This window comes from Cyprinodon tularosa, unplaced genomic scaffold, assembly GCF_016077235.1.
Source record: "Cyprinodon tularosa strain WSP-4 unplaced genomic scaffold, ASM1607723v1 ctg223, whole genome shotgun sequence".
In the NCBI taxonomy this organism is placed as follows: Eukaryota; Metazoa; Chordata; class Actinopteri; order Cyprinodontiformes; family Cyprinodontidae; genus Cyprinodon; species Cyprinodon tularosa.
The window spans coordinates 666,876-689,598 of record NW_024038833.1 but is presented as its reverse complement, the minus strand read 5'-3'; the positions used below and the strand labels follow the sequence as shown (position 1 = coordinate 689,598).

General features: G+C 38.1%; 1 protein-coding gene across 2 annotated transcripts; it reads right to left on the bottom strand.

Moving 5' to 3' along the window:
- Positions 1-21,085, bottom strand: bgnb (biglycan b). Of its 2 annotated transcripts, none has more exons than XM_038286315.1 (8): positions 20,875-21,085; positions 15,043-15,307; positions 7,300-7,412; positions 6,554-6,767; positions 6,303-6,413; positions 5,213-5,306; positions 1,000-1,138; positions 1-929 (listed from the first exon to the last, which is right to left on the bottom strand). In XM_038286315.1, exons 2-8 carry the CDS (start codon positions 15,290-15,292, stop codon positions 732-734), a joined length of 1,119 nt encoding a protein of 372 aa, XP_038142243.1. In that variant the 5' UTR covers positions 15,293-15,307; positions 20,875-21,085; the 3' UTR covers positions 1-731. The 2 variants fall into 2 exon arrangements, with proteins under 2 accessions (XP_038142243.1, XP_038142242.1); XM_038286314.1 differs by having other exon boundaries at positions 15,043-15,309; positions 20,878-21,084.
- Positions 21,086-22,723: the final 1,638 nt, after the last annotated feature.

Sequence of the window (22,723 nt, the reverse complement as noted above, 5' to 3'; positions counted from 1 at the left end):
GACAGACTTGGACTATATTTAATAAAAGGCACAGAATTAACTCAGTAATACATTTGTATTAAATATTTCAGCTCCTACAATGTGCAGTAAACTTATTCACTTTTAAATTTTTACTGTTTATAAGTGTAAAATTACTCAATTTTGTTAGGTCAATATTACAGAGTTCATGACCAGTATACAGTAAATCTGTGAAATCAGTAAAAAGGGAACAATGTGATTTTTGTTTTTAAATAGGCACAAAGAGGAAGGCATTAAGCACCTTTTTATATATAAAAACATTCAAAAATGCATTGCTTTTCAAAGTTTTACTAATATTCCTTACCAAATAAAATAACAGAAGGACCTAAGTCACAATAACAACTACTGTGAAGAAAATGTACTGAAATGTTTCACATGTTTTCAGCACTCTTTACACTGACTTAGATGGAAAATACCTTTCATAAACCACAATCTAAAATTGCAAAACCAGATGCAGTTTTGCACAGATTATGCCATCTACCTATTTCAAGTTCTGGGATTATGCATTTCACTTTGCTTTCTTCTCCACCGGTTTATTACCCATCTCCATTGCTCGATTTCATCACAAAAGTAAACAGCTATAAAGTCAATAATCTCAGACATAAACTCCTTTCATTTCATCTCAAGTTTTAGACATTAGTTGATTCTTTTCCTCCTATTCTCTTTCTCATAACACATCCCCCTCATTGTTTCGCCGATCATCTCTGTTGGTTTTATTTCTTGTAATTTCCAAACTGAATGGCAAACCGGTCGTTGACACAGCGGAACGTTGCTGGCTGCACTTCCCAGTAGTTTACAGGGTTGTCAAACAGGCTGATGCCATTATAGTAGGTCCTCTTCATTCCGAATCCTCTGGGACAGAAGTCATCCACGCCCACCTGACGTATGTTGTTGGAATGGAGGTACACCACCTTAAAACAAGACAATTAATTAGCATCGAATGAGCAAACTATAGAAATAAATGAAATCGTTCAGGCTAACCTGTAGGTACTTCAAGCTGGCGAGGCCTTGGGGTACACTTGTGAGGCGGTTGTTGTCCAGGTGCAGCTCCCTCAGCATAGGCAAAAAGGACAAACTGCCCTTCTCTATGTTGCGAATGTGATTAAAACCAAGACCCAATCTAGAAGAAGAAAGAAAAGGAAAAAAGTTGTAAATGTAGAAAATGTTTAGCAAATTACAATCTTCAAACCCCCCACTGTTTACCTCTGATCATTACAAAAAGTGCAACCAAAAGAGGTGGCCTTAGACGTGGGCACAGAAAAGAATTTAAGCATTAAAGTTGGTAGCCCACTGTAATATTATAGTAGCCTGTTTTTGTATGACCTTACACAATTTGAGGTGATTGTGTTTAGGTACATATGTGTACGTGGCCAAGTGTTTGTTAGCTTTTGGAGACAGTGTAAGGCCAATTTCTCAGGTATTTGCTACATTGGAGGTACTTATAGGGACTCAGGATGTTGCCTGGTCTGGGCATTAGCCCTGAGTTATTCTGATCAATCCCCAGTTCTTTTTTCACTTGGGAAATAAGAAATTACCTGAGCCACCCTATGATATTAAATTATGTGAAGTTTTGTAATTTTTGTAACCTGGAGGTGTATGGTAATTATTATTTTGAGTTTGGCAAGAATGGTAAAAGGACAGTCATCTACAGCACCTAACAGCATCAAGAGGCAGCTAGACCTATCCCCAGAAGGCCACAGAAGTCCCATGCTGCCAGTCACAAAGCATTATCCTGGGGAAGCCATACGCCCGGCACAGAGGTGGATCTCCACAGCAGTGACAGCGCTCAGGACAAATAGGCACAGAATGACTGCACATCAGGTAACTGATCTACAAAGTGATCCAGTGCCCGCATTGGCCAATTCTAGACCACCCTACAGTATGTCAAACAGGGGGAGCCCCTACTGGGCCCCCACCCAGCCATTTGCTCACTAAGGCTACTGAATTCCAGTATCAAGGTAGGAGGGGCATTGAGTAAACCCTGATTGGGACCGTCCCCAAGAGGTCTCCCAACCATAGCCAAGCACATCCTGCAGCCCTCAGCCACCTTAGCACACCTCAGGGGTAGCTAACCACAACGGGATGTGGCCGGATCACCCAAAACCACCACCATCATTCACCACCACCCACAAGGAAGCACACACTCTCACACACACTCTTGTCTTGTTATATGTAGTGAGGACCATGGGCTAACTACCGTTGACTTCCATTTTGAACCCTTTCTAGGCCCTAACCTTAAAAATAACAATAAAAATAATCATTACGAGTGCATACCTCTCACTAACACAATTTAAACCTAAACATTAGCAAAATAGCTTGGAAGAACCGGCCAAAATGTCCTTGCTTTGTAAAAAATGTATATACTCCATAGGTTAACACTGAAACCGGTCCTCACTCTTACTTTTAAACAGGAGCACCCACACACACAGACAGACAGACTGTGGGTGTGTCTGTGGTGATGTGAAGTGTTGTGATGTGTGAAGATGTGCATGTCTGAAATGTATTAAAACTGTTGCTGCTGCGTACATAGCCCTACTGCTTCTGCACAGCCGAGTCTCTTCTCCTCCAAACCCAAACAACAAAATATATCAAGTATATTTGTAATATCTAAAGTCTCTACCAGTTCACATGTCCTGATAAAACACAACTACTTAGTTAATTACATAATTAAAGCTCTTGAACATCATCTCATTTTAGAGCGCTAAGTTATAAAGAATGCACCAACCACTAATGGCTTCCATACTGTGAGGAGAGGCAGACACTGTTAGATGTGTTGTATGGTTTGTTTAGCTAAATAAAATAAGTGTCTTCATAATAAAAGCATCCCAGTTAACAAAGCATCAAAGAAGCTGTAGATCATGGTTTATATTTAATTATTCTTTAATCCCTTGTCTTCCTTATCTTTATTAGTGCTTCTCTTTGAAGAATCATGTGAGGCCACTGTGTTTGTATTTGAAGGCTTAGCCTTTAATGAATGCAGCTCTACTGACTACAGCATTTTTGGGATACTTTCAGTATCTGTTTACAGCCCTTTGAAACGTATTCTTGTGAAATGGAGGGGAAAATTATCCATTATTTCCAAATCGTTTTTTTACAAATAGAAATCTGAAAATTGTGATATGCATTTGCATTAGTTTGTATTTTTATGTTTATGCATTTGACAGAGGCTGTTACCCAAAGGGATAACAATAAGCTATAGATTTCTAAGTCTATATGTTTTTTTGCTTAGAATTTTTAACACATTAATATGCTTCATTGAAATAAGTAATAAGTAAATAAGGTGATCTTATATATCTAAAGGATGCATTTTATCTTGTATGTTTGTGATATTTGTCTTGCTTTTACACATCAGTCACAGGCTTTGGCATCATTTAAGAACTTCACTTTCAGGATTACCATGTTTTCAATGCCATGTGCCTTCTATGTTCAGCTTTTCGTGACAACTAAAATCAACCACATTATATTGAATAGAATAGGTGCAAAAAAAATGAAAGATTAAAAGACAAGGAAACAGGTTATCTTGTATTCCATAATAAACTCAAAGCAATTAGCAATGAAGCACCTTCAATCTTTTTTGATTATGCTGTTTGTTCTAAAAATAAACTTTGAGACCTTCCCAGAGCACTTTTATTTTTCAATAATTAAATTACACAGAGTTAAATTCTTTTAGGTTAATATTTAGATTTTGAAAGCAATTGGCACAATATAGTTTCACTGGAAGTATCAGAGTTTAAGGGAATAGGTAAAAAAGCATGACAGACTTTTCAGATTTCTCTTTGTAAAACATTTTGTTAATCATCATCATTTACCTAACAATCATACATTAATTTTCATCACAAAGCATCAATTAGGGGCTGAGCTCAGTATTGTTCTGAAAATCAGTTTTGTGTCAGTGTTGTATGCAAACTATCAACTTTCTAAAGCCCCTGTCACACCTTGACGTTTTAGCCAGCGTATGCCTGACATACGAGAAATCTGGTAAAAAACTCTGAGATACGTTGGATACGTTTTGGGTCAGTTCTGTATAAGTTATGAGTACTCTGAAGCACGCTTAAACACGTTGACAAACCGCAACGTGTTTAAGTCGAGAAATTAAATTTCTTGAAATATGCCAGCATATGCTCATACGTGGTGCATAAGTTACAGGTAAGTTATCCGATTGTTGACATACGTTAAGTGTGAGTTACTCATATGTCATGGTGTCTAGCTTATCCAAAACCTATGGGTAACTTGTGCATAACTTATGCGGAATTTATCAAGAACTTATCTTTAACGCATGTCAACGTATCTGACGTGTTCCAGACGACCGCTGAACACGTTTCTAAATTGCAGCTAATGTATAATGGTATACTGGAAGTGTTTTGGTGTAAAAGGGGGATCACAGGAGGAGACTGTCAGTACTCCTCCAGACTGAAATCCCCAGCATAGGGTGAGCGAGAAGGTGAGAGTGATAGATCCTCCCTGCGTTCACGCGCAAGACCAACAAACTTCCTAGTAGGTATGATGCTGAATCTGCTGAGACTGCAAACCCTCTTTCTTTCTTTTTTCCTTTTATTTATTTATTCTTTTTTTTAGGGTGGTAAACAGCAGCTAGGTTAATACCGCAATCAAGGAAATCTTTTTATGCAGGCCGGGCGCATTGCTGCCCCCCTCATGACAATGTCTTCTGATATGTCATAGGCTGTCATAGTTAGAAATATGCTGTGGACTCATTATGAATACTCTATGCATACACCCAAAATTGAAAAATCACATAAAAAGTTCAGCATATGGCAGCGTTTTAGAAGATTCTGGGACGTTGGGCATACGCTGGCTAAATTGTCAAGGTGTGACAGGGGCTTAAACAAGTTCAGCTTTACCATATCAAAGCACATGGAAATCAGCAAATAGAGTGAGCATGACTTTTACCTAAAACGGTAAAATGCTCATTCAAAACATATATTTTTAGTTAATGCATATGCATTAAAAAAAAGTTGAATGAAAATTGTATTATTCCTTAGATAACTAGTGTCACAAATTAGCTTCATGTATGCAATGTTGGAATTAATAAACTCTATTTAATCTAACATCTGATTTACAGCAAAAACACAAATGATAACATTTCTTGTACATTCCGGTGTATATTTAGGCATTAAGGGGTTAAGGTGGCTTAAGAAATAAACACTGTAAATTACCAACAGTATGGTGTGTTTACCTGTTAAGATTTTTGTAGCGGCTCAGGTCCTCCAGTTCCACTGCCTGGATCTGATTGTGGTCCAGATAAAGCTCATGAAGGCTCTCTGGAAGATCTAAAAGTTGCACATAAATATGTCTGAGTATTTACTGTACGGTGGAATACCAATAATTATTTTATGCAGTTTGAACATTTTTTTCGGAAATACAAAAAATTTTTCACCAGTGTTTGATTTTGTGATTTTGTTCATTGAATGATATAATAGCATTTAAACAGCATTCTATTATTTTTACACACTCCAATGAGCAAAATATTTCACGTCGTCATATAATATGTAATGCTGTAATAAAATTTCAGACTTGGAAATGTCACACCTGAGTTGAACACATTTAAGCAGGAAAACAAGTGGGATTCACTAATTTGGTACAAAGTTCTAGTAGCATGTAATGTCATTGATATCTGTCTTATTTGTGTTATGAACTGCACTGTTATAATACTTCTTGCATAGTTTTCTATCTGCTTTGGAAGCGCTTTTTTTCTTTTGTATTGTTTTTCATAATCATGTTTGTGCTTAGTTCTCTGGATCATTCTGCATTATTTTAAAGGTATAGTGGAAGATGTTCTTTTTCCGGGTGGATCATCAAAATAAGTCGTCCTCCAAATTGTCAAACATTCTGGGGATATGTTTACGTAAGGCCGTCCCTACTGTACGTGCTCATCTCCATTTTTACTTACCGGTGGTGAATCTGACTTAGTGGAAAAATTGCAAGTCTTCTTTTAGAAAGTAAGCTGGGATGATCAATGCAAACAGTAACTTTATAGAGAGTGTGCACAAGGAGAATCCCCCAAACTCAATATTCTCCCTTTAGGAGTATTATTCTTTTAATTCTCGCAATCGAGATCCCCAAAATCCAACATATGGAACCATAAAAAGCTATAAAGCTATCAGTTTTACAGTCTAGAATGTTAGTAATTCATGCATAAAAAACAAATTAATAAGATCAAACATTAGGTTTTTGGAATGGCTGGATTGGTCACAGAAAAATCCACTGGCAAATATTCAAATAACAAGAAATTTCTTTGACATTCATCTTAATATGCGAGTTCCTACCTTTAGGCACTCCAGTTAGCTTGGCCTCTGATATGCGCAGATAATTCAGTTTCAGGCCTTTAAAGGCACCAGGCTCAAAACCACTGTTCTGGATAGGGTTAGCTCCCATTTCTGCAAGATACAGTCAGTATTTAAGGAATGGAATAAAATATACTCCCTTTAATTTTACCAAATCTGTCGTGGTGCTACACATACAGCTGCAAGTACCAAGAAATATATCCAGGATTGTTAAAGCTGTTGGCATCTCTAACCTATGCAGTGCATGTTGCCCAGTCCCTTGAAGGTTCCAGCTGCCACCTTCTTGATCTGGTTTTCATGAATCCTGAGCTCAACCAGAGAGGCAGGCAGGTTTTTCGGGATGGTGGTGAGCAGATTCTTTGAGAAGTACAGCTTTTTCATGTTCTTCAAAGGAGCAAATGCTTTGGGGTGGACTTTGGAAATCCTGTTATTCCTCACAGATAGTGCCTAAAATAACAATCAATGAGAACACAAAGTCAAAGGCTCATCATTTCATATGTATAGACCAATTAAAATGAATGTGGAAAAAACACAAATTTGCATGCAGAAAACACAAAAGGCTCACTTATATCCGTCCTGCTTCTACTTCAGTAGTGTGTGGTTGATATAATCAAGCAAATGCTAAAGTAAATGCACACTGATAGGGAGGTCTTTGTATAACATTACTCACAAAGTTTCTTAAATGCCAGACTTAATATTTCTCTTGGTCAGTGTTTTTGAATGAGGGTCAGTCTTGAGTAAAGCCTGTTCCCTTGAAAGTCCTTCATAGTTCTATTCAGCTTTAGGTTTTAATACAGTTGAAAGTTATCTGTGAACTGCAGCTGAGGGAGGAATAGAGGGGAAATAAACTTCCTAATCCCAAAGGAGATGAGGATCATGCTGAGTTTTCACAGCACCAAAGCCAACACGAGATGCAGCTGCATAAACTTGAGAGTTCAATGAAAAATGAAGCATTATCCTGACCATGTGTGTCTCTTACGTATAAGTTAGTAAGACCCTTGAAGTCATTTTCTTTTAGCTCAGTGATATGGTTGTTCTGCAAGTCCAGGAGCCTGGTGTCTGAAGGAATATTCTTTGGAACTTCTCTCAAACCTAAGGACAAGACCAACAAAAACACAGAAGAGAGTCATCCTCCATTAAATACTTCCTTGGGTGACTGTGAACCACCACCCAAAACCAGTTTATTTTCAAAAAGGAAAACTCATAAGATGACCTTACCCAGACACTGACTTTTGAAAATAAATAGGTACACCAATCACACCCCCACATAATCTTAAATGACTACTTTGGTGATGTTTTAATAAAAAGGTGGACATTTGACCAAACTTGGAGGTCACACATACACATCGATGTGGTGCGACAGTAGCAACAGGGGACAGACGCACAACCACACTCACACAGAAACATCAATTACCCAAACACCAGATGGGAAACCAGATGTTCTCCATCTGTTTTCCATTTGACAGAAGTCACAAAGGATGGGACCTAAATACCATAAGCAAAGTCATACATCAAATAAAAAGAGAAGGGTGTGAGATGGACACATAAAAAGTAATACAAGCACTGGCTGTTAATGTGGCCGCGGTGAACCATTGTGACATTTGGAACAAGTGTCTTGATGTTGTCCTCATCTGAGAAAAAACAAAAAAAACTTCCAATGAAAAACTGCTCTAGTTTCTACACAGACTGCAGAAAAAGTGGCTGATCTTTTGGCCTCTTCTGTAAGTCCTGCGTCCAGCTTTTCTTCTCTCTGTCTACTTAGGAAATAGGCTAAAAATGATAAATTTTGATAAAGCTTCTGGTTAGACTGTCTCTGGTTATCAAAGACTATCTCCATAGTTATGATGCTCTATACCAGAGCTGCTGGTCCATTTATTTACCAGTTTTCTCCCTCTTCTCTCCATAAATTCATTATTTTAAAATAATGTTGGAATCAGATTTGTATTCTCTCACATTTTTTCCTTAAGTAGAACAATTACCTGGCTGGGTGGTTTTGTCTTCAGCAGTGTCAAATTAGATGCAGTTAAGAAATCAAATTTTTTTTTTATAAGTACTTATTTATTTCCCACGGACTGTCTCTCTGTCTTTCTCTCTGACAAAGGCATCAACAAAGCTTTCGCTGCCAGTAACTCAACAGATCTCCCGGACCAGTTATTCAATTTTTGTTAGTTTTTTTGTTAATATCTACTCCCCGTCCTTTCAACCTCTATCTGGTTCTACTATAGGTTTCATGCTATGAAAGGACAGTTGTTTGTTTCCACAGTAACCACATGCTTTTAACCAAAAAACCTGCTAGAAAAACCACACACAGAAAATAGTGACACATTAAAAGTATTTACCTAAAGCAAATTTTAAATTTTTTGGTTATTGTTTGTACTTGCTTTTCTAAAAGTGGAGAATGTAATGAATAATTTCAGCTTAAGGGTCTGCTGCAAATGCTGCTGCACCTCCACTGGGTTCTCTCTGATGTGGAGGAGCAGCGGCTCTACTCTGAGTCCTCCCCGGATGACAGAGTTCCTCACCCTATCTCTAAGGGAGAGCCCAGACACATTACGGAGAAAACTCATTTGAGCCGCTTGCATCCGGGATCTCGTTCGTTTTTTCATGACCCAAAGCTCATGACCATAGATGAGAGTAGTAACATAGACCGACCGGTAACTTGAGAGCTTTGCTTTTTGGCTCAGCTCTCACTTCACTACAACAGACCGGTACAAGGCACGTCACGCTTCACAGCAGACGCCGCACCAATCTGCCTATCGCTCTCCCGCTCCATCTTCCCCTCATTCGTGAACAAGACCGCAAGATACTTAAACTCCTCCACTAGGGCCAGTACATCCTCTCCAACCCAGAAAAGGCATTCTACACTTTTCTACCTTTCTCAGGCACTGATCCTCATCCCGGCCGTTTCACACTTGGCTGCAAACCACTCCAGTTAAAGCTGTAGATCATGCCCTGGTAAAGCAAATAGAACCACATCATCTGCGAATAACAGAGAAATGATCCTAAGGCCACCAAAACAGATCCTCGCAACACCTTGGCTGCACCTAGAAATTCTGTCCATAAATGTTAAGAATAGAATCGGTGATGAAGAGCATCATTTGCGGAGTCCAACCCTCACAGGAAACGAGTCCAACTTACTGCTGTACTACTGCAATGCGGACCAGGCTCTGACACCGGTCATACAGAGACCTAACAGCCCTTATTAAAGGGCCCGATACTCCATACACAGGACCCCCGAGGGACACGGTCGAATGCCTTCTCCAGATCCACAAAACACATGTAGACTGGTTGGGCAAACTCCCATGCACCCTCCAGAATCCTGCAGAGGACGTAGAGCTAATCAAGTGTTCCACGGCCAGGATGAAAAACAACACTGCTCCTCCTGAAACTGAGATTCCACTATCCGATGGACCCTTCTTTTCAGAACCCAGGAATAGACCTGGGAGGCCTAGGAACGTGATTCCTCTGCAGTTAGAACACACCCTCTGGTCCCCTTTTTTAAATACAGTAGGGTAACAACCATCCCAGTCAGCCAATCCAGTGGAACTGCCCCCTATGTCCACGCAATGTTGCAGAGTATGCTGCTGCTAACCCCGCAACCCGACCCTGGATAAGCGGAAGATGGGTGGATGGATGGATGGATGGATGGATGGATGGATGGATGGATGGATGGATGGATGGATGGATGGATGGATGGATGGATGGATGGATGGATGGATGGATGGATGGACATAAATAAAGTATATAGATATAGAGATACTTAGTTGTGAATTTAAACGAATGTGGTTTAATTGTATTGGGTCAGTTTTTTGGTTGATAGACAAGAGAAAGCAGTACTGCTAGGATACAGTTTTTTATACACTCTTTGCACACAAAATGATAATAAAGTTTGTCTAAGTCTAAGATCTAGCAACACTCATCACTATTTGCTAGTTGAGCTATTTCAAGGTAAAGTTTATATTGTCTTAAAATTAAGCTACCTTAAGCATCAGGCATTAGTGAAAGAAACACCACCATGTTGGTAGTACTAACTACTTCTCTGCTGGGTTTTGGAGTTGCAATGTGCAGTTTATACAGGTGCCAGGAATCATACGTGTGAATCCACACTTAAAAAGGAGTGAAGGGGGAGAAATTTCACCACAAGACCTCTGATCTAATACCAGCCTCCACTAAACTGGGACTATAAAGATTATTCAGAAAGCTTTTAATTTCTTATTTTTTTTGTTATATTCTAATTCAAATTTCAGAAGTACAGCTTTAATCATAATATTGATGTTAAACTGATATCGTTGCCTAAGCTTATTACCATCAGAATTTTATACCAGCTCATCCCTTATTGTATTAAAGTGTTTTGAACTGGGAATATTGAACCTAGCCTCGTGAGACCATCCTGATCTCGCGAGCTTTCAAGATTTCACTCACTAATAAGTCTGGAGACTCTCCGTTGAAGAAAATTTGGAGCCGTTCACCAAACGAACGTCCAATCAGCGTTGACTTTGAGGCGGGTTGAGGTGTGACGCAACGAGAAGCGCGACAGTTAAGTCTAAAGAACATGGCAGCTTCAGCCAATGAAACTAGCGTTAGCGTGGCTATCAAGCAAGTTTTATCGGAATTACACTGTATTTCTTCACTGAAAGAAAACACTGCTCTGGAGGCTTTTCTCAGAGGAAAAGATGTTTTTGCTCTTTCCCCGACTGGTTTCAGCAAGAGTTTGATCTATCAATTGGCTCCCCTTCGTCGTCGCTCTGTTACGTCATACAGTATGCTTCGTTGATCTGATTGGTTTATTTGGCCCGTCTAACACCAACATACTGTAGGCCAATCGACTAACCAGTATTTTCGCCCCTTCCCAAAATTACTTCAACGGAAGGTTTCCAGATGGATATGCGGAGCAAATCCATCTGGCGGAGTCAGGTTATATTTAACCAGACATAACTAAAATGAATGAACAGAATCATTTTTAGTTAGCTATAAATAGGTAAAAGATTACAACAATGTGATTTCTAAAGGATTTGTTTCAAGTAGGGTTGTGGAGAATATTGATGATATTTGTATTATATCTGTATGTCATACCCACTATTTTTGTATGATGTGAATTGTCCTCTATACAAGCTTTAGCAGAGAGTTAACAACATTCATGGAGGGGCAAACGATACATTCCAGCAGCTCAAAGATAAAAAAAAAATGTCTAAGTGAGGTTGCGAGTTCAAGGCGTATTTGGCCTGTTCACCAGCACTAAGGTGGTAGAGAATGTAAGTCATTTAAATATAATGCTGTTCTCTGTTGAACTCATTCAAAAGCTATTTAACAAACAATAATTTAAATTAAAGCTGTAAATGTTTAAGTGAATGTTATATCAATATTTTTGCACAACAAAAATGTATTTCATTTTTAGCAGCTTCTTATTGTTGTTGCCAGATTAGACTCGTTAAACTAAGAGATCAATCTGATGTGCTGCATCAAATTGTCCCTAGTGTCTGTAATATTCACTACACTTTCAGCTTTGCTGACCTAGGAGGTTGTGGCAACTACGGACACTGTCTCACGCATAAGTAAAAATTGACTCGGTAAAGTGTCACATTTTAACATTTAAGAAGACTAAAGTTTGCAGTTATAGCACCCCGTCTGACTCCTAATAATATCCTTGACTTCTTCCATTTCTCAAAGCTGACTCTGCTGTCAATTGCAGGTGAAACACTGACTGCAAACAGTCCTGTTTTAAAAAGAAATAAAAATAGAATAAAAAGCTAATATAGCTGCATTATGCCAGAGAAAGGACTCATTGCAGAGCACAACCAGCAATCACGGAGAACACCACTTCACGGAGCTACGTGGACATATGTATCAGATGTGGTCAGATGATGTGTAAGCAAATATCAACCAAGTTAGAGCCTCATCTGGACCAGTGGATGATGCAACAAGACCCACTGGTGAGAGAGTGCCAGCTGTCCTGATGGGACTCAGCCACCAACCACATCTGACCCACAGGAGTCTGCCCAGAGCTGTCCAACTATGGTTAACTTTAGATATATGGCTAAGTCTGTGTGGTGCCACACCCTCCATGACACCACACAGGATCAAACCCTCAGCAGCTTCCTCTGGCAATTACCGCACCCACACATAGCTAAGGGATCTGCTGCAGTGGCTTTATTCATGGTATCATTCAGTTTTGCCACTAGAAAATTATTTAAATGGTTAGTTTTGAAGAAAATCCTTTTAGCTTCAAGTCCCGAAATAACAAGTCCAGATAATAACAAATACTGTAAAGCAATGGCAAAAATACCTAATATTTAGCTTTGTATAATATGTTGGATTATTACTAGAATAGAATGAAAATGTATAATAGGCCTAAATCAGTGAAAAAGGTTAGATTTATTTCAATTTTCAAATGAAAGCTATGATATACCTTTCAAAATAAAATATCAAAATCCTTATTATAAGAGTGTAATATTTTGACCAACTCAGTTTAAGCCAACATTGATGACAGATAGTATTTATACTTTAAACTTTATAGCGCATATTTAAGATAAAAGTGTCAGCCAATCATTAATTGCTCCGAGAGAGTCACAAGCAGGGATCAACTCAGCCTTTTAGATAAAAATGCTCTACTAAATTAAAGTATTAAAAGATCATGAATTAACCCAATAATGCAAAAGGAGATTTCATGTTTTTATTTGTTTTTTCTACATTTCTGTATATATATATATATATATATATATATATATATATATATATATATATATATATATATATATATATATATATATATATATATATATATATATATATATATATATATAAGCCTTTAAAATAATGAAATTATTAAGAAAGTTTGTCAAATGTCCCATATGGTAAAAAGATGGATGCCAATTTACAGTTAAGCTCAAATGTATTTAATTATCCTATTTGTGTGTGTTTCCAATGAATGATAATGAAGACACAGGCATCCAATACAAGATAAAACAAAATAAAAATAAAAGACATATAGATTTTTACTCAAAACGAAATTATTAAATTAAATTAAAAAAATATTCTACTTATTATTTATAGCAACAATCCAACCTTCTTACCCAGCTTTTTGTCAATTTTGCTGGATTTGATTATGTATGTTTGGTTCCCATGCCCATCACTAGAGCAAGAATACAACTTCCTGGTCTGAGGAAACAGGCTAGTCAAAGTGAAAGATTACTTATAAAACCTAAATCTGCCAGAAGTAAGATTAAGTTTAGGATTAAGTGTATTTTGGGTATCTTGGGAAGCTGTTTTCTTTAACATTTCATTATTTGGAAGAGAAGGCCAGAACTAATAATACTTAGTAGACACTAAAGCCCTCACATGTCCCTCTGCCTTTGTCAAGTACAACTTAATGTATTTTACTGTCTCCTATTATACCTGTTTTTTATGCTGATATGAGGTTGACGGATTGGCTTTTATCAATGTGACCAAAATGTTTTATTTGCATGAATCATAATGCAACTGTTTAGTTTACAAGATATTAGCATCCAGCTCATTTTTATTCAGCTTTCAGCAAGCACCCCTCAATATTTATTGCGTACGTGTCATAAAAAAATTAACTTTCACCAAGTCCCAAATCAAGTGAATCCTTTAAACCTCAAAAACCCCAAACCACAACTCATCCCCTATATCAACCACAAATCCCAAAAGCTTAAACACAAACTGACAACACTCTCACCAATTAAACCCCCAGTTCCCCACCGACACAAACTCTCAACATCATGTTGGGATGCAGGCTGAGAGGAGACAGACGCCACCACCAAAATACATCTGTTCTAAATAAGCACTTGACATCTAGGAAATTATACACTTCCACATTTACTTGCTGCAGAAAAGACAGGACAGAAAGTACAGAGGGCTTTAAAATGATGATTCAACAAAACCGTTATGTCTAAAGACAGACTTCCTATTGTCCTATTGAGGCTTAATGGGAAGAAAATACGAATATGACGTGGAAGACCAGAGAAATTTAGCAGCTTCCACATAGCAAGAACATTTTGTATTTTTTATTTCCACAAGATGCTTATAAACAGAACCAGAAAAGAAAAAAAACTCACTGTACACACATTAAAAAGCTTTTGATGCCATCAGATATAGTTTCTTTACACAAAGGAGTAATTTATGCTAAGATTTTATCACATTTGATTAAACTTTGTTATTGTGAAGGAAATCATAACAGTAAATTATTTTTTAATTTAATCTGGATATCCTTCTGATATTCAAGTCAGAGCCACATGTTTATATCCCTCTAAGCTAAATATCATTGTTCCCTCCATCCTGTTTTAATCAAACAATTAGTATGTGGTCCAACAAACAAACAAAAAAAGATTAAAAACTAACCCAAAGGCAGAAATCGAATAAAGAAATATCCAGTTTTTTGTGAAAAAAAATTCATTTCCCTCTACCAGATTTCCTCTCATGCTGTTGATCCATATTTTTTTGCTCTCTACTACCCTCTCCCACTGAGCATCTTTATACAAAAACTGGGACACATAATCCCAAAAGGAGACTTCTTTCACTGTAAAAATAACCACCAGAGTCCTTCCTTTTGACCCAATGTCTATGTTTGTAAAACTAAATTAGTTTCCTCCCCAGTCATTCAAGCTGATGCTCTCTGAGCTTCAACATTTTATCATCTGCACTGTAACAGAGCATTCCTCATTCTTTTTGTCTATTTTATTGTGTTCTGACATTCATTCTTACTAACCGAGATCAGAGCACTGGACCACCCGGTACTGGCAGTGGCAGCCAAAGGGACACGTGGGCACGCTAGGAGAGGGGATCTCCTCTATAGCCGAACCTTCCTCCTGATCCCTCATCATTGTCATCATTCCGCCGTTCTCCAGACTGTCCAGGGCAAAGTCCCAAAAGCCCTTCTGTTCAAAGGGCAAAGCAGAGGAGATAGAGAGCAGCTGGGCTCCGCAAAGCAATAACAGGAGGGAGCAATGTCGCAACATCTTAGATGAAAGCACCTGGGAAAACATACAGAAGGGGTGAGATTTAGTGCATATGAATACAGGCACACACAATGCATTTTATTCCTAAAAACCTTGCAATGCATCCTACATATACTATACTATTCAGTTATTTTACTGTAACTTTGTCTTTCTGATTATATTTTATTACGCTGTTCAGAGTTGTTTTTTAGATTTTCTAACACCAGTGACAGTAAAGCTTGATTATGCTTATAACGATTGGGAAATATAAGCTAAAATTAGTAGATTAAGAGGTAAAAAGAATGTAATAATAATACTTTTTGGAAAAAGTTCAGCTAAAAATGTGCAAATGACAAAAAAAATTCTAGAATCTGGAAAATAATATCTGCTTCTATGGTGTACAAAGGGTGGTAAACTCATGGGAATGAACAGGTGTTATATTTGGAATAACTTACAGACAGTGCCCCATATCAAACTTTTTGACCTTCCTAACTAGGAAATCCTTCCACTGACGTGGAGTCAGTGAAGTGGTCAGAGGATATTATGAAATGGTCTACTTATCCCTAATTACAAGGCCCCTACTGTTTATACCACACCTCACAGGCAGACTCCAGCTGGAGGCTAAAGAAGAGAAACACACTCATTCCTTCTCTCACATTTGCCAGAAAAGGACCCAGCAAGTGAAAAAGTCTCCTAAACCTCACCAAATGTTCACTCTCCGTCTACCACCCTCCAATGTTCCCCGAGAGCCAGTCTATTTTTTGCCTTCTAATCTGATAGCAAGGAATACATCACCATAAGGATGGAAAGGTTTATTCCCATTAACCAACAAAGCTGGCCATTCACTATGGAGGAAGTGTCTGGATGTTGCGAAACAGTCTCCATGATGTCAGGGTGGTGTGCACACAGACACGCTACAGACTAATTGAGGTCACTTGGATTTTCATCATGTTTGCATTTGTGTTTCTTTGCTTCCCTTATGCATCCATTCAGTGACTGGACAAACCCATGAGTCAATCACCTCTGTCAGACAAAACAGCAGCTCCTGAAGGAACCGATTTTCCAGGCCAATTGATTGTGACAGTAGGAAGTGTGACCCTCTGGGCTAATCCACTGAAGTAAAACCTACAGTACTCCCACATGAGACACAGGAATGACCTGAAAGCTTGTAATCTCCAACATTGTCATGCTAATTCCTCCTGTGTGTTATTTCTAGCGTGTAGGCTGGGAAGTTTTACTGGTAATAGCTAGCACACGAACATTACTTTGGACACGTTTAGGAAACATGCTGTGATGTAATAAGATGTCTGAGTTAAGATACAGGAGATTAAAACAAGTCTTTCTTATAGTCAGAACCAAAAGTAAGAGAATGACGGATGATAAATAGGATTTTGCAAATATTTGGAGTCATTTACATTCAGATGTTTAGATGTGCCATTTTGTGTTTAAACTTATTCCTGGTAGTTTGAAGGTGGTGCAATACAATTATCTGCAACTGTAAGGATTTCAGCAATTTTTGCTAATATTTAGGAACATTCAAGGCAGTGAAACAAAGAGCCAGTGCAAGATATAAAGCTGCTTCAGAAACATAAGCTGCCCACTCCAGGCAGTTATTTTGTAATGAAAATAGCCGCCAAATTATACCATTTTGCAGAAAAAACAAAAAACACCACTGACCTTGGCTTAACCAGAGGAATGCAGCCAAAAGGACAAAGGGAGAGCATATAGAGTCAACATCTCATAATCGCATGCAACATACAAAGACACACAAAAGAGGTAGGTTTTGCACAGAAGTCACCACCAGGATTGTTTATATACTGACAATTTTAGCAGTTCATTCCTTGCACTGCGACAGCAACTATGCATTGTAAATCTAGAAATTTGACACCAGTTCTCCAATTTGTCTATCTTCCACAGAGCTGCAGTAGTACACAAAAAGTTGCAGGACTGGGTGTGATCATGGGAACAAAGCAGACGTGAACTGGTCCGATCTCTCATCAGTGGTTCTGATTTGTAGTGCTGCTATAAACACAACAAGACGATAAGACTAAACTACATCCCACAGTTAAGCTGGGCTAATAACCACTTTTATCTGGCTCTTCTGTTTGTGTGTATAAATTCCTCATCTCTCCCTTCACTTAAGCTTTAAGCTGTCAAACATCCGGGACTCTGATTAAAACAAAGCAAAGGCAGAGATCTTAATTGTTGTTGCTTCAGCTTTCCTTCCACCCAAAAGCCAAGAATGGTTTTAATGGATGGATGCATGCATGGGCAGCTATTTTTGCTTTGTTAAAATGTGTGGGGTTGTGAAGTTTATGAGTGTGTGTACAATACCATGGGTGTGGGGGAGGTCAGACAACAGAATGAAAACCGAAAACAAAAAAAGAGTTGGTTGCAGAGAGGCAACTTTGAAGCAGTAAGACAGAAAAAGAGAGTGAGTTATATTTTAGCCGTCTATATGCCGCATCACATGAGCAATGACAAAGGGTTGCCCTATTTACAAGATAAGTTACTGCATCTTTCATAAAACCTAGTTGTTAACTCACATAACCTACAAAGTAATTCACTTAAACCCAAAGATCAGTTTTCACATTTATTTGAGTGTATTTAAAAGGAACTTTCCAATAACCTGTCAGGTACTTTCTGTCGACTTAGAAGTTATGTTCAGTACTTACACTTTCCAAAACACATATGGTACTAGAACTTATTGGGTCCCCCTTCTTTTTTTCTAATATAGAACATTCTTCTGTGATATTTCTCCTTCTAATTACCCCTGGTTTCTTAAAATGCTAAGTACATTTCAGGAAAATAATAATTTCTAAAAAGAACATAGCACAGAATAAGTCCTAGGAAAGGTACAAAAAAGAAGACCAAAAACGAAAAAAAAAACTGCTGAGCTCCACAATGTGATCTTGAAGTTACAGCAAATCAAGTACCTGGTAAGTTCAAAGACTTGAACCTTAAAGTTACAGGAACATTCCCTGTAATTTCTGGGAAAGTATCCAGTAATTTCCAAAATAACTTTTAAAGACTACCTGTTACGCCCCAGCAACATTGACACTAGATTTTTGGAAAGTCTCAGGTTAAGACTAAGTTCCAGAAATTACCTTGTGTGTTTCTGGCCTAAATGCCTAACAAGTTCTGGAAAGGTTTCAGAAAAAAGGTAGAAAAACTGCAAAAATATTCTTGGAAAGTTAAGGGAAGAAAACAAAAAAACAATCAATCCCAGAGCATCTTCACATAAAAATATATAATACAACCTGGAAAATTCAAACTTATTTTAAACTACTTGTGTTTTTATATGAGCAGACAATTGCACTGTATGGCTGTTGTAACTTTTCAGGTGACACAACAGCTTTTTGATGCAGTCTGAACAGCTAAGAGAAAATAAAACACTTCTTTCATTCATATACAAACCTTAGTGGTTTACTGCTGTATAGAGTAGCTGAAACATTAAGAGTTCAAGAATTTATATAATGAGGGATTTTTTTTTTTTTACAGTAAAGCATCTGTACAGACATGCTCCTGCATTTTAACAGCATCGGGGACCCTCTCAACCTTGTATATTCAAATTAAAGTTTTTTTAAGTCTCAGTTTCGGTTTATTCTCTTTTAACACTTTTGAAATCAGTGAGAATAATCAGGTTCTAAAAGAGCGCTTTATATGCAAGTCTAAACCCTTTTGGCACTACCAGAAACATTGCAAGGTGGGCAAGGTGTCAAAGTTCTCCAGACATGAGAATTCTGATTTTAAAAAAACACAAAACGCTACTTTTGGCTCATCAATCCTCACAATAAATGTTGTTTTTTCAGACATTGGTGGTCGCTGGATTTTGAATGTTAAGGCGAGCCAGGGGAGCTCACCCGTTACAAACTGGGATCTCATAGCTGCTGTACTGGCAGCCACTACATCAACACTGAGTGCCAGTTAAAATCCCATGGTTGTTTAAACTGATCCTAGTGCCAACTGAGCATGAAATATCACACAAAGCTTGGTCTGGCGATGCAAGGGCCTAGTCTGTATTTTCATTTAGAACGCTAGATTTTTTCTGAACTATGACAACAGCCAACTGATAACTACTGTATGTGTTGTACAAACAAAGTATGTGGTTGACGAGCAATATATAGGAAATAATCCTGTTATTTGATTAAATTTCCTTCACTACCATGTGTCAAGCCTTCCTCAGAGGGATGTGAAAAAAACCCACAAGCAATCCCTAATTCCTGTCCTCCTTTGGCATGAATGCAGTTACTGCTAGGCGGGTCCGGTAAGCGAATTCGGGTGGAGTTAACTGCACCAGCGACTGTAATTTGGTGACTTCTGTGCCTAAAAAAAGTAACTACTTGGCAGCTTCTCTCATGCCGCCGAGCTTCGATGTGGTGGCAAGCTTTTCAGCCCTGCAGAAATGAGGCCCAAGTAAAGCCTAGCAGAGGAAAGAATAATGCAGAGATACAAACAGAGAGAGAATCTTTTTACAGCAGAGGGACCACTGAAGTAAATATTCACACCCTTGGGTAGATGAGTCTCCTTCAAATGATTGTCTTAACCAAGGATTTCTCTATCACTATAGATTAAAAGACTCAAGATTTAAAATTCTGCCGGCTATAGATTTATTAGAGATTAGAAAAGATATAAGACAGGTTAATGTTAAAACAGGTCAACATACAGACAGGAGAGTGAGAGAGCAAACAGACAGACAGGTGTATAGTCGTCAACCTGCAGACTTCCTAATAGGCAGGCGGGGAGGAAGTTCAGGAAACATACACATCACACCATCAATTTCCACCGTCTGACCGAGTTTTCAGACAGCCCTACACAATGCTGCTTGGCCTTGCACAGTCTGAGGATTCAGTCAAACAGACAAACTACCCTTTTCAAGAACTTTCTTTCCAACTGATATTTTATTCTCTGAAACCTCAAAACAACTAACTAGAAACACAGGACTTTCCTTTGGGACACAGCTGCATATTATAAGGAACAGTGTATTTTTATAGCGACTTTCAATATAAAAAAAATCACAACGTGCCTCAACAAATAAACACAAATAATTAAACAAAACAACATTTGAGCAAAAGTACATTTTTGGCCCTTAAAGGCCCTTAAATCTGGTGATCTGAGAGCAGGATGAAGGTATTCCACCCTGCAGATCCTTTCAATGAGGAAGTTTGTTGCATTGAGAGATTATTTAGATGTAAACTTGACTTGATTTAGGGATTAATTTAAGAAAAAGTAGAACTACTGCTTAAGAACTTAGTCTGAGATTAATGGATGTTTTTTGCGCCATCTAGTGTCCGAGTAGAAAAGTGTCAATTGACGTTAAGCATGCAGTGACACATGTCGAGAAAAATATTTTTAGGTTGGTTTTCTTTTCTTTTCTTAAATAGCTTCCACTTCTCTTTACTAGATTTGAGTTAATAACAGCTGATCACCCTCTATAGTGAATAACGTAGCCTATAAGAAAATAAATGTAGGCTACTGTATGTACAAATGACTAAATTAATTTCAAACCAATTACAGATTAAAAATTAAGAAGCCGGGAATAAATCAAAACTATTCAAAATCAACCTACTTTACAAAGCATATAGATTAACCAAACTTCCTACCTTTTTTATGAAGAAAAAAGATATTATCTCCGCACAATTAGGATTAAGGAGTTTTTCTGCTTTTTAAATGTTGTTTTCCTCCCCCTCGGAAGATTTTTATACCAGCTGTAATATTTTCATCACATTTAGGGATAATCTTCCTCTCACATCCAGCTGCAGCTCCTCTCTCACTGCGCTCCTTGGAGAGACGTTCGGGGAAAGACTGCGTGTCTGCAGAGTGGAGCCCAAAAAGTTAGGCCAGCCTCCTTCCTCGCTCCATTTTTGAGTAATGGGAAGAGCAGGAGGTGAGATTGAGGAAATAATTTAGAAAAAGAGTAATTGGATAGTCATTGAACAAAAGGCTCTTTCTTTTTGAGAAGTGGGCAAATAAAGAGGCGGACCTGAATTATCATCTTTATTAATCATCTCTAGGAAATGTGTTTTCTTTTTGATGTTCTGTAAAAAAAACATCAGATGTGGGGGGAATTGGGGTGCAAACAGTGTCAGGAAGGCTAAGGGACACAGCTGAGTGGTCAGAGGTTTAAAGATTACATGAAACATCTGGTGCTTAAGTCAGATTAAACCAAATTTATACATAGAAAATTTCTATGACTCTCAGTGGAGCAAATCCACTGTTCTATATTATCCTGAACAGATACCCATTAAGATGATGCATGGTATTGGCTGCATCATTCTGTTGGGATGCTTTTCCTTTAGATGGGAAATTGAGTGAGGATGGATCTAAGATACAAGGCCATCCTATAAGCAAACCTTTGAGAAGGTGCTAAAGACTTTAACCCTGGGCTATGTTCAAATTTTCAGATTGGCAATGAGAGCTACAGCTTTACTAGTATGGTTTACATCAAAGGATAATTGTATGTTACAATCTCCCAGTTAAAGTCTAGACTTGGTGCGGATAGTGAGTATGTGCCAAGAGATAGAAAAGAAAAAAAAATCATAGGTGTTTCCTCTCCTGTCTGACTAAGCATAGGACAGGGCAGCTATTAAATTTCTCAAGGAACTGTTGGGGATGCTTGTAGGAAGAAGGGAAAGTCAGGAGCAAACTGGCAAACAAAATGATCTTAATGTGCAAAGACTGCAGGAAAGATGATTCTGATGATCTTTCATTATATTAATTTGTGTACACATATGTATATATATAAAGAGCGTGAGAAAATGGAAAAATACCTAGGGCAATCAGGAAATAACTAGCCTGCAAGACGAAGGAAACTTTAATACCTATGGTCAGTAACCCCCACACTGGAGAAGTGGCTCCAACAAATATCTGGTTTTATATATATATATATATATATATATATATATATATATATATATATATATATATATATATATATATATATATATATATATATATATATATATATATATTAGTGCTGTCAAAATTATCGCGTTATTAACGCGTTAACGCGAGGCCATTTTAACGGCGATAATTTTTTTAACGTGAGATTAACGCTATGTGGTTTTATGGTACAATTTTTCCAAGTACATCCCGCTGCAGCCTGCGGGAAGGCGGGGCTATTTTCCCCCAGTCTATGCATTTCTCATAGGCTTCTAGAGCGGAGCTCCTCAAGGGAAAAAGACGCTCATACACTGGGTGACGCTAGTGCCTTTTCTTTAAGCCCCACCACCAACAAACAAGTTGAGTGTCTGGTAACTAGTAGCAACCTGAAATACGCTGAGAAAACTGAATCTCGTAGCAGCCCTCTTGCCGTCTGTGTACGCAACAGGTCAGTATCGCATGTGTGTGTGTGTGGGTGGGTGTGTCTGTGTGTGGGTGTGTGGGTGTGTGTGTGTTCTCATTTTTGTTAAGAGGCTGAAAAGTAACTTTCTAGAGCATAGACTACCTTCA